This window comes from Cervus canadensis, chromosome 2 (assembly GCF_019320065.1).
Source record: "Cervus canadensis isolate Bull #8, Minnesota chromosome 2, ASM1932006v1, whole genome shotgun sequence".
Classification (NCBI taxonomy): Eukaryota; Metazoa; Chordata; class Mammalia; order Artiodactyla; family Cervidae; genus Cervus; species Cervus canadensis.
Window position 1 is genome coordinate 310,981 of NC_057387.1, and position 12,961 is coordinate 323,941.

Sequence of the window (12,961 nt, forward strand, 5' to 3'; positions counted from 1 at the left end):
AGAGTTTTTCTAATACTTACAATTAAATATTCTTCTTTAATGACTTATGCATCAAGTAGAAATATGTACAATAGTTATTTCAAATTAGAAAAAGTGGGGGGGAGAGGGTAATTCTTTTCCCCTGCCCTGTAAATAAAATATTTTTAAAAATCCATTTAAAATAAGTTCTTACTTGGTGCTTTATAATTACTTTCTACTTTATAGAGATCATTTAGAAAGGCAGCAAAGAATATAAAATATTTAAAGGTTATCAAAATAACCAAATGGATTTTTAATTTACCTCTGTGTACTTTCTGTACTACTGAGGTCTTGTCCTAATTAATTACACTTTCCTGGATCTCCTGTAATATTAAAAACATGAATCTTAAAAAAAACTAAAAACTGGCTTTTAGACTTTAAAATAAACCTCCTCCTTCTCCTCCTCTGCAGCTACCCTTCAAATATTTTAAGCAGAAAATTAATCTGATTGTTTTAGGGGTTGATGTAATGTTCACTTAAAATAATCCACTTTAATTCAAACTTTTTAGGACTAATATCAAATTCAATATCCAATGGAAGATGGAAGTAGAACATATGTCAGTACAAACAGTACCAAATACAGAAAAAGCACCTAAAGATGGAAGGAGACAGCTCTGATACCCTAGCTGTTAGTGGCAAACCACGTTCATGTGTTTCCATGGACATAACACCTTACGTTTTCCAAAAATATAGTTTATTTGGTTCTATGTCTGACTCTTTAAACTTCAAAAGCCAATTTAAAATTTAAGGGGTAATTTTCTTTTTAATTCCTGGGCACAGATCAATTTCCTAGAAGGCAAAAAACAAGGTAAAGAGTCACTAAGCTACACCAATGTGCATGATTGGGAATCCAACGAAAGCCACAACGTGCTATGTTTGAGCGATTTAAAATAACCTCTCCTCATGGCAGAAGATAGCGTTTCATCATAGATGCAGGTTGTGCTCACTCCTTCAGAAACATACACACATCACCTTCTTAGTGAGACTCCGCTTTGTTACAATTTAGAAATCTGAACTTAATCCCAGAGAATATAAATTCCTGGAATATGAATTTGAAGACAGGGTACAAACAGCAGTTGAGTGGAATCTGCCTGCAACAATCCTTTATTTTTTTTTCCTTTAAGGTTACAGAAAATCTGCACATAGACAAGGCAATTAATTCTCAAAATAAAAATGCCCCCCTCCAAATAGCCAGTCAGATTTCACAGTGAGTATATGTTATAACACATTCTATTCCACAGGTGTACACTCTTTTGAGTCTGCAGGGCGAGGATCAAGTCTCTCTGGAAACATTAGCTTCTCACAAACTGCCTCCTTTATCGGTAAATACTGTGATATTTCATTAGGTTCCGTGAAGAGGGAAGGTGAAACATGCTAGGAAATACATAAATCATATTAGCATATATAAAGTCACTACATTGATAATTTTGGAAATGCTTTGGCTCAAGCATTCCTAAAGCATGAGAATTTTAAAATGAGGTACAGTATATGTATATAAGGAACATCATTAGGTACTCCTAATAATATCTCTTGTTACTGACTCATTTAGCTCTGTTACTACAGGGTTTCCTCAAAAATCACAGGGAGATGTCATTTATAATGCACCATGAAATGTTCTAAGAATTTAATACATCTTACTCCAAGTCCCTTTTCCTGTTACTTTTGTACCCTGAGAGCACCAGTCTTCAGTTAGATGCCAATATGTAGTCTACAATAGACTCTAAGTAACTTTTCTAACTCATACATATTCTATTTGGTTGCCCAAAAGGTTTGTTCAGATCTTTCCATAACATCTTAACATCAAAACCCAAACAAACATTCTGGCCAACCCAATACATACAGATAGAAATAAGCACTAAGGGTGAATTTAAAAATGTCAATTTAGCAGGAAGGTATCACGTTTTAAACAAGCCATTATTAACTCCTGTAGACTTGCAGAAGCCCTTTACAAGTTCCAGGGGAGCAAAAAAAAGAAGAGGGTATTATGCCCCCCAAAATAAGTAGTAGAAGGAACATCCTATTGCAGCTCCACCACCAACCAGTGGTAAGAGCTGGAGTAAGTCACACCTCTGGCTCTCAGTTTTCCCAGAATACAAGTGGAAACTGGGTTGGATGATGACTAAGATACCTAACAACTCTAACTATAATTGAGGTAAGTACCAGAAAAAATATATACTTCAGCAGAATTTACCTACCTATTAGGTTAATGAATGGATTTAGGGATACAGGTTTGGTGGATGGGTGGGACATGGAAGGATACCACACCTAAAATAAAATATTAAAACTTAACTTTTAAAAATTTATATTTAAATACTGTACCATTAAATTAGCAATTTTGCTCTCTCGTGATGTATATTCTCGTAACATGTAGGTCTTGTCAGCCTATATTTAAAAATAAAAAAATCACAATAAATTTATTTATATTGATTTACAAAATCTTTCCTATTAAATAGAATCGCCTGCATTTTAGAACAGGTTGTGAAAGTAGCATTAAGTCTGGCGAGACCAGCTAATTCTACAGTTAAGATAACTAATTCAAGAATTCTGAATTATTAATTCCAATCTGTATAAATTACAGTAATATCAGATACACATATGTAAACATATTTAATAATTATCATGTAAGGGAAACACAAGCAAAGGTTTTACTCTGAAAGAAAATGTATATATTTGTAATGAGATATGTTAGAGATTTAAATATCATTTCAAGTTTGGAACCACACCTTTTCCTTAAGCTATACTAGCATCTACCTACATAACTGTGGCTACCCTTATATTCAAAAAAAAGAAGAAAGCTTAAACAAGTTTTATTCTTTCCTATTTCTAAAAATTTGTTAAATTGCTTATTTATAGTCACTTTTTCAATACTTCAATTTTCCCATTTAAGATTTTTTAAAGGGAGGTTTTAGAAAGCAATTTATTATAATTTGGTTTCTGGTAAACATTATTTAATAAGAGAAAAAAATCACAAGATTACATTCCCTTAAAGTTTCAATCTTCTATATCAACAAAAAGATTGATGCTCATTGTAAAAAAATCAAATAATATAAACATAAGAGTATAAATCATCAACAATCACAAATTCTACAGATAACACTATCCTCAACATTTAGAAATCTCTACAGAAAATCTTATATTCATACTTGCACCTTAAAAGTCAATATTAACTTGTACATCTCTTCAAATCAACCACTAATTTTAATGGTTGAATATTTTCTACGATATGAATTGTAAAAAGTTAAAAATAGAAACCTCAATTAAACACAGTTTGGAGACTAACACGGGGGGCTCTCACATCCTGCAACCATAGCAAAGCCCAACAAAAAAGACAGACTCCTCTGAGTTTCTAGCAAGGAATCAGCCAATGGAAGGTCATGGACTCTCAGTTTCCTATAGCCATCCCACCTTCCTTTTCCAGTCTACAGAAGTATTCTCCTTCCCTTGCCAGGCAGGGGCTTGCACATGGCTCACCATGGTTACAGATCCCAAACTGCAATTTTCAGCTGATCCTGAATAAATCCAATTTTGCTGGAGAAATATCTGGCAGTCTATTTGTAGCAGATTAACAGGATATAAATGGCCATTTAATCAATATTCATTCAATGGTTATTAAAGCACTTTCCTTCTTTCCTTTGGGGCTTCCCTGGTAGCTCAGATGGTAAAGCGTCTGACTACAATGCAGGAGACCTGGGTTCGATCCCTGGGTTGGGAAGATCCCCTGGAGAAGGAAATGGCAACCCACTCCAGTATTCTTGCCTGGAAAATCCTTGAACTGTTACAAACAATAGCATTTCCATGAATACATACATATATATACACACACACACACACACATATATATATACACACACACAGACACAACTCTATACATCTGCCTAATTGAAATTTGTGGGTTACTGAATATAAGAATCTTTTTGAGGATAAACCCTGAAAAGAAATCAACATTTCTGAGCTAAAGTGCAAGCATTTCTAAAAATGCAAATTTCATTTTTTTCTGAGGCAGTAAAATATAGCCTATTTTTAGTACTTTGCTATCACTTTTGAAAAGAAAAAGATCCAGGAACTTTCCTGGTGATCCAGTGGTTAAGACTCCAAGCTTCTACCACTGAAGGTAGCCGGGGTGGGGGTTTCAATCCTTGGTTGGGGAGCTATCCAAGAGGCCACACATTGTGGCCATAAAAAAAGGAAAATACCAATTCAATTCTATCTTACTGAGTTCAAATCCCAGTTCTGCCACCTGTTAATTGTATGCAAAAAAGTGAAAGTGAAAGTCACATCCGACTCTTTGCAACTGTACAGTCCAAGGAATTCTCCAGGTCAGAATAGTGGAGTGGGTAGCCGTTCCCTTCTCCAGGGGATCTTCCCAACCCAGGGATTGAATCCAGGTCTCCCGCATTGCAGGCAGATTCTTTACCAGCTGAGCCACAAGGGAAGCCCAAGTATACTGGAGTGGGTAGCCTATCCCTTCTCCAGCGGATCTTCTCAACCCACAAATCGAACTGGGTTCTCTGCATTGGATGTGGATTCTTTATCAACTGAGCTATCAGAGAAGCCCTATTGATTGTATAACTTAGGCAATTTACTTAATTTCTCTTTGCCTTAGTTGCCTCAGCTATAAAGCAGAGATAATCATAATATTTATTTTATAGGATTATCAGGAAAGTTAACTATTACTACAATTACTGTGACTGATACTGGTGGGGTCTTCTCTCATTTGTCATTCTGATGGTCTCTTATTTATCATTCTGTATGATCACAAATCTGATGTCAAAAATTCATTTAAAAAGGATAGGCTGAAAAAAAAAATAAAAAAAAGGATAGGCTGCTATAAGCTACTAGAAGAGTTTTTATGACTCAATTAAGCCTCCCTATACTTTCTTCACTTATTTTTTAAGAATCTTGTAGGTTAACAATTCCTTGAAATAGAACATAGAACTTCCAAGCATTAAAACAACTATTAAAATGATGGGATGATACAAATTTCTGGAGGCTATGTGATTGATATTTCTAATATCAGGACATCACATAAATAACACATACTATTAAAAAAAAGTAAGAGTTAAGGGATAGTTTTCTGAAACAGATTAAACAGAGTAAACACAATTTTTTTAAAAAAGCATTAGGCTCCCCTTAATGGAAATGCCTTTTAGAAAAACATTTTCAGCTACTAGAACTTTTGGAAAAGAAGATGTAATGTTTTGATAACTGTGCAGTCAACAGTGAATGTGAAACACTCAATCTTAAAGGTTAGATGGATAACCATATAACATAAAGCACTGTTGAATTTCAAACTGTCAGACCGACAACGTAACATGAACAAGCCAAATATTAACTAGTATATTCTCTAAATAAGAAGAGATACCTCATGGTAAAGTCTTGTGTCATTCATTCTAATAAGCACCCCATCAATTCTCAAGAAAAATCGCAACAGCAAGAAAAAGCTAGAAGGCATTACTCTCTGGAAAAGAAAAAAAGTATATCAATATTTTAATGAAAATTAAATATTTTATTAATTTGCTAAAAGAAAAAAAATTTTAAGGCATAAAATCTCTCAACTAGAGGTCTTTGCCCTAGTTCCAACCAAAACTGAAAACCTGTTTATATTATGTAACATAACACAAACAGCTTCCTGTAATAGAAAAATATTTTTTCTATGTCAAAAGATAATGAGGTTAAAGACTTAAAACATACCTATATAATATGAAAATTATAATGTTCACTATTAAAAAAATGACACTTATAGTAAATGTCAATATCAGTAATATAAAAATGAGAAAACAACCTAGTTCTTTGTTGCTACTCGTCTTTCATTAACTTTACGTAAAGACAAGAGGCCTTTAATGGTATGGTTTAATTCAACACAACCAAGTAAGTATTTACTATTTTATACTGCCAAGGTCTGGTTTATGAGATCATTATAACATGTTCTTAACATCTCTGACCTGTGTCACATCTACACATTTCTGTTTTCCAAGTATTACCACTGAAGAAAGTCAGAATAAGTGGAGTGTGGGTCCTGGTGTCAGGAAGGGAGGGGATGGATAGGGTGTGGGATCTTCAGGTCTTTAAACCTCATAGGAATGCTGTCAGAAACAAGGTTACCTTTGTTTCTCCCCTTCAACCTACAACCTGCAAAACATCCACAACTGAACAAAAGTATACCTGTGCCCAACTTAATCAGTCAATGGAGAATTCCACACATCTATACATCTATTGGTGGGTGTACTGGAACATATGGAGGGGCAGAACCAAAGGAACAGTGGAGTCCGTGCCTGCAATCCCAGCCTTATGTCTGCGATAGCTGAGCCCACAGCCTCAGAAACCCCAGCAGCAGGGGGAGCGGCACACATGACTTTGGTGTCCTGAATGTGGGAGCACCTGTGGGCATGGGTGCCTGGGAAGCAGTAGCAGCAGGGCCTAGGACTCTGCCTCCAGCGGCTGACGTACCCAAAGACCTGCCCCCAGTCTGCAACGGCAGAGCCCAAGACGCTCACAGCACCCAACATGGTGGAGGTGACTGCACAACCCTGCTCCCCTCCAATCATCATCCTCCTCCAGAGCAGAGCCGATGTCTCGGGGATCCCAGACACGAGGGAGAGCCCACCATGCCCACGACACAGCAGCTCCAACAGAAGCAAAGCAGTAGCTAACCCAGAGGCACAAGAAGAGCCAAAGAAGGCACAGCGCCATGCCTCTTACCACGTGTGGAGAGCGCCAATTCTCAAACACGACCAGAAGCAGCACAGCCAAGAGAAACCAGAGCCTGTGTTACAGTGCCGCCTGAAAGCGAAAGTGAAGGCGCTCAGTCTGTCCCATTCTGGGACCCCGTGGACTGCAGCCCACCAGGCTCCTCTGTCCGTGGGATTTTCCAGGCAAGAGGACTCGAGTGGGGTGCCATTTCCTTCTCCAGGGGATCTTCCCAACCCAGGGAATGAACCCGGGTCTCCTGCATTACAGGCAAATTCCTTACCATCTGAGCCACCAGGCAAGTCAAGAGGGACGGAAGTCAATAGTGCCACCTACCAGAAAACAAAAGAAGGCGCTCTCACTTTTAACTTGTTATTTAAAGACACCAGCAGAGGAGCACTTCATCAAGCACCATGAAGAACCACAGTAATTCTACACCACAAGAAGAAAATGACAAATCTCCAGAAACCAAACTAAAAGTCACAGAATATTTCAATCTAACTGGTAGAGAATTCAAAGTAGCTATTGTGAAGAAACTTAATGAGATTTAAGAAAACTCAGAGGAGGGAGCTTTAACATGGCTGAGGAACAGGACAGGGAGATGAACTTCTCCCCCACAAATATATCAAAAAAATCATCTGCACGTGGAACAATTCCCACAGAATATCTTCTGAATGCGGACAGAGGACCCCAGACTTTCAGAAAGGCAAACCAATCTCCTCAGAATAAGGTAGGGCAAAAGATAAAAACAAAAAGGGAGACAAAGGAGTTCCGGGCGGGGACCTGAGCCCCTGGGGGGCTCCCGGGGAGGGAGTTATGAAGGAGGAAAAGTTTCTGCACACTAGGACACCCCCTCACAGGCGGGGTCAGGGGGAAGATTCAGAACCTCAGAGGGGAACACAGCAAGCCAGGTGCTCTGAAGGCAAACTGGAGAAAATTCACCACAGAGACTGCACTGGTTGGCACTTCCTAGCCAAGAAGCAGCTCACACTCGCGTCTCCCCACAGTTGAGTAGGGGCTGGGCACAGAGGCTCAGCCCTTGGGGATTGGTCCTCAGGGAAAGGATCAGGGTTGACTGCCGTGAGGATACTCTGGGGGTGCTAACAAGACACTGCAGAGGCAGACCTGGGAAAATGCCAGAGAAGCAAAAGATCATTCCCATGGGAAGACTCTAATGCTTCACTCTAGTTCTGCACGCTTACAGAAAAAAAGGACACAACCCTAGTGAATACCAAATGGGGGCAAGATGGCAGTGGTCTATGGCCCCAGAGGCAGAGAGGCAGGTGCAAATGCCAGAGGTGGAAGGTAGAGGGCCACTAAGGTCCCGAACCCAGAGATTGCATCTACCGCCAAGTTGTGAGTGGCTAAGGGTTGCTACCCACGTCTTCCTGGGAGCCTGAGCAGCACGACTCTGCCAAACACCAGGACCAACTCCCCTGGGGAAGTGCACAACTTGCCTCAGACTGGGGACCTCCCGCAGGGACCAAGCAAGGACCAGCTGTGGCGAGCACTCCTCACACACCCTAACAACATCTGCCTTACCCCTCCCCCATCCCGGCACAACTGAGCAAGTGAGCCCTAATAAGCTCCTATTTTCACCCCCTCATGTCTAGGTGAAGGACACAGAAGAGAGACTTACAAGCAGTTTTTGTTCAGTCGCTAAGTCGTGTCCTACTCTTTGCAGCCCCATGGTCTGCAGCATGCCAGGCTTCCCTGTCCTTCACTGTCTCCCAGAATTTGCTCAAACTCACGTGCATTGATTCAGTGATGCCATCCAACCATTTCATTCTCTGTGGCCCCCTTCTCCTCCTGTCCTCAATCCTTCTTAGCATCAGGGTCTTTTCCAATGAGTCAGCTCTTCACATCAGGTGGTCAAAATCTTGGAGCTTCAGCTTCAGCATGAGCCCTTCCAAGGGATATTCAGGATTGATTTTCTTTAGGATTGGCTGGTTTGATCTCCTTGCTGTCCAAGGGATTCTCAAGAGTGTTCTCCAGTACCACAGTTTGAAAGCATCAATTCTTTGGCACTCAGCCTTCTTTATGGTCCAATTCTCACATCTGTACATGGCTGCTGGAAAAATCATACCTTTGACTATACTTAATATGCTGTCTAGGTTTGTCATAGCTTTTCTTTCAAGGAGCAAGCATCTTTTAATTTCATGGCTGCAGTCACTGTCCACAGTGATTTTGGAGCCAAGGAAATAAAGTCTGTTACTGTTTCCATTTTTTGCCCACCTATTTCCCATGAACTGATGAGACCGAATGCCATGATCTCAGTTTTTTGAATGTTGAGTGTTAAGCCAGCTTTTTCACTCTCCTCTTTCACCTTCATCAAGAGGTTCTTTAGTTCCTCTTTACTTTCTGCCTTTGGGATAGTATCATCTGTATATCTACGGTTGTTGATATTTCTCCTGGCAACCTTGATTCTAATTTGTGATTCATCTAGCCCAGCATTTCACATGATATACTCTGCATATAAGTTAAATAGGCAGAGTGACAATACATAGCCTTGACATACTATTTTCCCAATTTTGAACCAGTCCATTGTTTCATGTTCCAGTTCTAACTGTTGCTTCTTTTCCTGCATAAAGGTTTCTCAGGAGGTAGGTAAGGTGGTCCAGCAATCCCATCTCTTTCAGAATTTTCCAGTTTGTTATGATCCACAAGGTCAAAGGTTTTTTGCATAGTCAATGAAACAGAAGTAGATGTTTTTCTGGGATTCCCTTGCTTTCTCTATGATCCAATGGATGTTGGCAATTTGATCTGTGGTCCCTCTGCCTTTTCTAAATCCAACTTTTACATATGGAAATTCTCAGTTCATGTACTGTTGAAGCCTAGTTTGAAGGATTTTGAGCATGACCTTGCTAGTATGTGAAATGAGCTCAATTGTACACTAGCTGGAACATTCTTTGGCATTGCCCTTCTTTGGGATCAGAATGAAAACTGACCTCTTCCAGAGGTAAGGCACCTTATAAGGAGAGGTGGGCTCCAAACCAAAGCAGAATGCCAGTGGCTGTGTAAGCAAAGGAAAGAAGGAGAAACTGCCCTGGAAGTGGCAGGTGCAATGGTTTACATTTCCACTCTAAGCCTGAGGCCGTAAGCTTTAGAGGTAACTGTAGATTTTGAGAACAAGTACAAACTGGAGCAACGGAAGATGCCCACAACAGGTCAAGATCTTTCTAGAAATACTGGAGGCCTTTCTGGGTAGGCAAATCGACTGGAGCAGGACAAAGGAAGAATCATTTGGACATTTCTCTCACTATCACTCTCTCTCTCTCTCTCTCTCTATATATATATATATATTTGTTTTTTTCCCCTTTTAAAAAATTATTTTCTCATATTGTCCTAATATGGTTATTTATTAATCCTTTAGTTTTTATTTTTATAACCTACTTTTTCCATTAAAAAACTCTATTTTTTAAATAAATTCCATGTTTCTGATTTTTGCTTTTTGACTTTTTGTTTTTAATTTTGTATCTTTAAGAATCTAATTTTTAGTATCTATTTTCACTGAGGGGTTTGATCACTAGCTTGATTGCTGTCTTTCGACTCCTCTTCACAGCCTTTTCTTCATTTTCCTCCCCCTTTTTCCTATGTCAGTGTGCCAATCTCTTTGGGTGTTCTTGGCTTTTGAGAGCTGGTTCACCATTAGTCTAGGCATTTTGTCTTCTGTGCTATGTGGACTGTGAAATCTTGATGCTGTTGTAAGGAGTCGGACCTGAACCCCAGATGCAGGAGGCTTGACTCCCAGGACTTTGGATCACCAAAACTCCTGACCCCATGGACATTAATAGGTGAGAGCCCTCCCAAAGGCCTCCATCTCAACACTAAGACCAAGCCCCACCTAAAACTCAGCAAGTTCCACTGCTGGACACCCTATGCCAATCCTTCAGCAAAAGAGAGGCACAACCCTGGCACATTAGCAGACAGGCTGCCCAAAGCCATACTGATCCCATAAACACCCTAAAACACACCACTGAACACTGCATTAAAGAAAAAAGAATAAAAAAGAAATGAGGATAGTCTCTGAGACTTCTGGGACAACATTTAGCATCCCAATACTCAAATCATAGGGGTCCCAGAAGATAAAAGGAAAGGGCAAGAGAAAATATTTAAGGGTATTTTAATTGAAAACTTCCCTAAAATGGGAAAAGATACAGCCACCCAAGTCCAGGAAACCCAGAGAGTTCGATACAGGATAAGTGAAAGAGAAAGTGAAGTCGTGTCCTACTCTTTGCAACCCCATGGACTGTAGCCTACCAGGCTCCTCCATCCAGGAGGCAGTACTCTGCCTCTTTCCAGGCAAGAGTACTGGAGTGGGTTGCCATTTCCTTCTCCACCATACAGGATAAACCCAAGGAGAAACATGCCAAGACCCATATTAATCAAACATGTAAATGGGCTAAGTGTTCTAGCCAAAGGACAACAGATTGGCTGAATGGATACAAAAATAAGACCACTATATATGCTATCTACAAGAGACCCACCTCAGACCAGATTGAAAGTGACGGGCTGGAAAAAGATATTCCATGAAAACAGAAATCAAAAGATAGCAGGAGTAGCAAGAAAAATAGACTTTAAAATAAAGACTGTTACAAGAGACAAAGAAGGACACTACATAATAATCAAGGGATCAATCCAAGGAGAAAATGTAACAATTACAAATATATATGCACATAGGAGCACCTAAATATATAAGGCAGATGCTAACAACTATTAAAGGGGAAATCAACAGTAACACAGTAATAGTAGGGGGCTTTAATACTCCTCTCACACCAATGAACAGATCATACAAGCAGAAAATAGGGAAAAACAAGCTTTAAACAATATATTGGACCAGTTGGACCTAACTGGTATCTACAGGGCATTTCATCCAAAAACAATAGAACAATTTCACTTTTTCCTCAAGTGCACATGGAACATTCTCCAAGATGGAACACATCTTGGGCTGTAAATCAAGCCTTGGTAAAAAAAAAAAAAAACCTGGAATTGAGAGAGTTAATTCTTTGGTAGGTTGATAAGGAGTCTGGGGCTCCTAAGGAGGAGGAAGGGGTCCAGGGCCCTCAAGGAGGAGAAAGTTTTTCTTTTCTACACTGCTTTGTCTTAGTCACATAAGACTTTTTATCTTAAACTCTGAGTTGTTACGACAATCTTTAAGACTAACTTTGTTTAAGCCCAGATCTAGACAAAACAACTCATCTTGGTCAAGGGTATGTTTTTCCTTAAACTCTGTAGTAATGATTATATAACAACAATGTATCTTGCTCCAGGACACCTCTCCTTCTTATCAAGAACCTTCTGACTAATCTTGTTATCTTAAGACCTAGTTGTGGGAGTGGGTCTACCTCTAAGCTTGTTAATTTAAGGTTTATGCTGTGGAAGTGAGTCTGGTACAAGTGTGTAAGGCCTTGATAAGCATAGTGAGTGGGGCACTCTCCACCCCCTCCTGATGTCTGTGTCAGAAGCTTTCTCTGTCCTTTCTCACTGTAATAAAGCTTCTGCCAACAAAAGCTCTGAGTGATCAAGCTTGGTCCTTGGTTCCAAAGCTAAATCTTATTCAGAGACCAGGGATCCAACACCGTTCACCATAAGCTATCAAAATCATCTCAAGCATTTTTTTCTGACCACAACACTGTAAGACTAGATATCAACTACAGAAAAAAAAAAACTAGAAAAAGCATAAACACATGGAGGCTAAACAATACGCTTTTGAATAACCAACAGATCACTGAAGAAATAAAAAAGAAAATCATAATAGGCCTAGAAACAAATGATATTGAAAACGTGACAACTCAAAACCTATGGGATGGAGTAAAAGCAGTGCTAAGAGGGAAGTTTATAGCAATACAAGCCTATCTCAAGAAACAAGAGACATCAAACAACCTACCTAACTTTACACCTAAAGCAACTAGAAAAAGGAGAATTTAAAAAAACCCAGTTAGTAGAAGGAAAGAAATCATAAAGATCAGAGAAATAAATCAAAAAGAAATGAAGGAGACGATATCAAAGATCAATAAGACTAAAAGATGGTTCTTTGAGAAGATAATTAAAATTGACAAATGGTTAGCCGGACTCATCAAGAAAAACAGAAAGAAGACTCAAATCATTAAAATTAGAAATGAAAAAGGTAAAATTACAACACACAACACAGAAATACAAAAGGATCATAAAAGACTACTACCAGCATCTATATGTTGATATAATGGGCAACCTAGAAGAAATGGATAAATTTCTCAAGTTCAGTTCGTTTGCTCAA

At 39.2% G+C, this 12,961-nt stretch overlaps 1 protein-coding gene across 3 annotated transcripts in view; it reads right to left on the reverse strand.

Annotated features, from left to right (window-relative positions):
- Positions 1-1,094: 1,094 nt before the first annotated feature.
- TIPRL (TOR signaling pathway regulator) overlaps positions 1,095-12,961 on the reverse strand; it is a 76,900-nt gene continuing 65,033 nt past the window's right edge. For 2 of the 3 annotated variants that reach the window (XM_043449817.1, XM_043449836.1), the window contains 3 exons: positions 5,381-5,476; positions 2,338-2,400; positions 1,095-1,392 (listed from right to left, as the gene is read on the reverse strand). In XM_043449817.1, coding sequence (XP_043305752.1) covers positions 1,249-1,392; positions 2,338-2,400; positions 5,381-5,476 — 303 coding nt within the window. In that variant the 3' untranslated portion in view covers positions 1,095-1,248. The remainder of the gene's footprint in view (positions 1,393-2,337; positions 2,401-5,380; positions 5,477-12,961) is intronic. The other variant, XM_043449825.1, reaches the window with a different exon arrangement.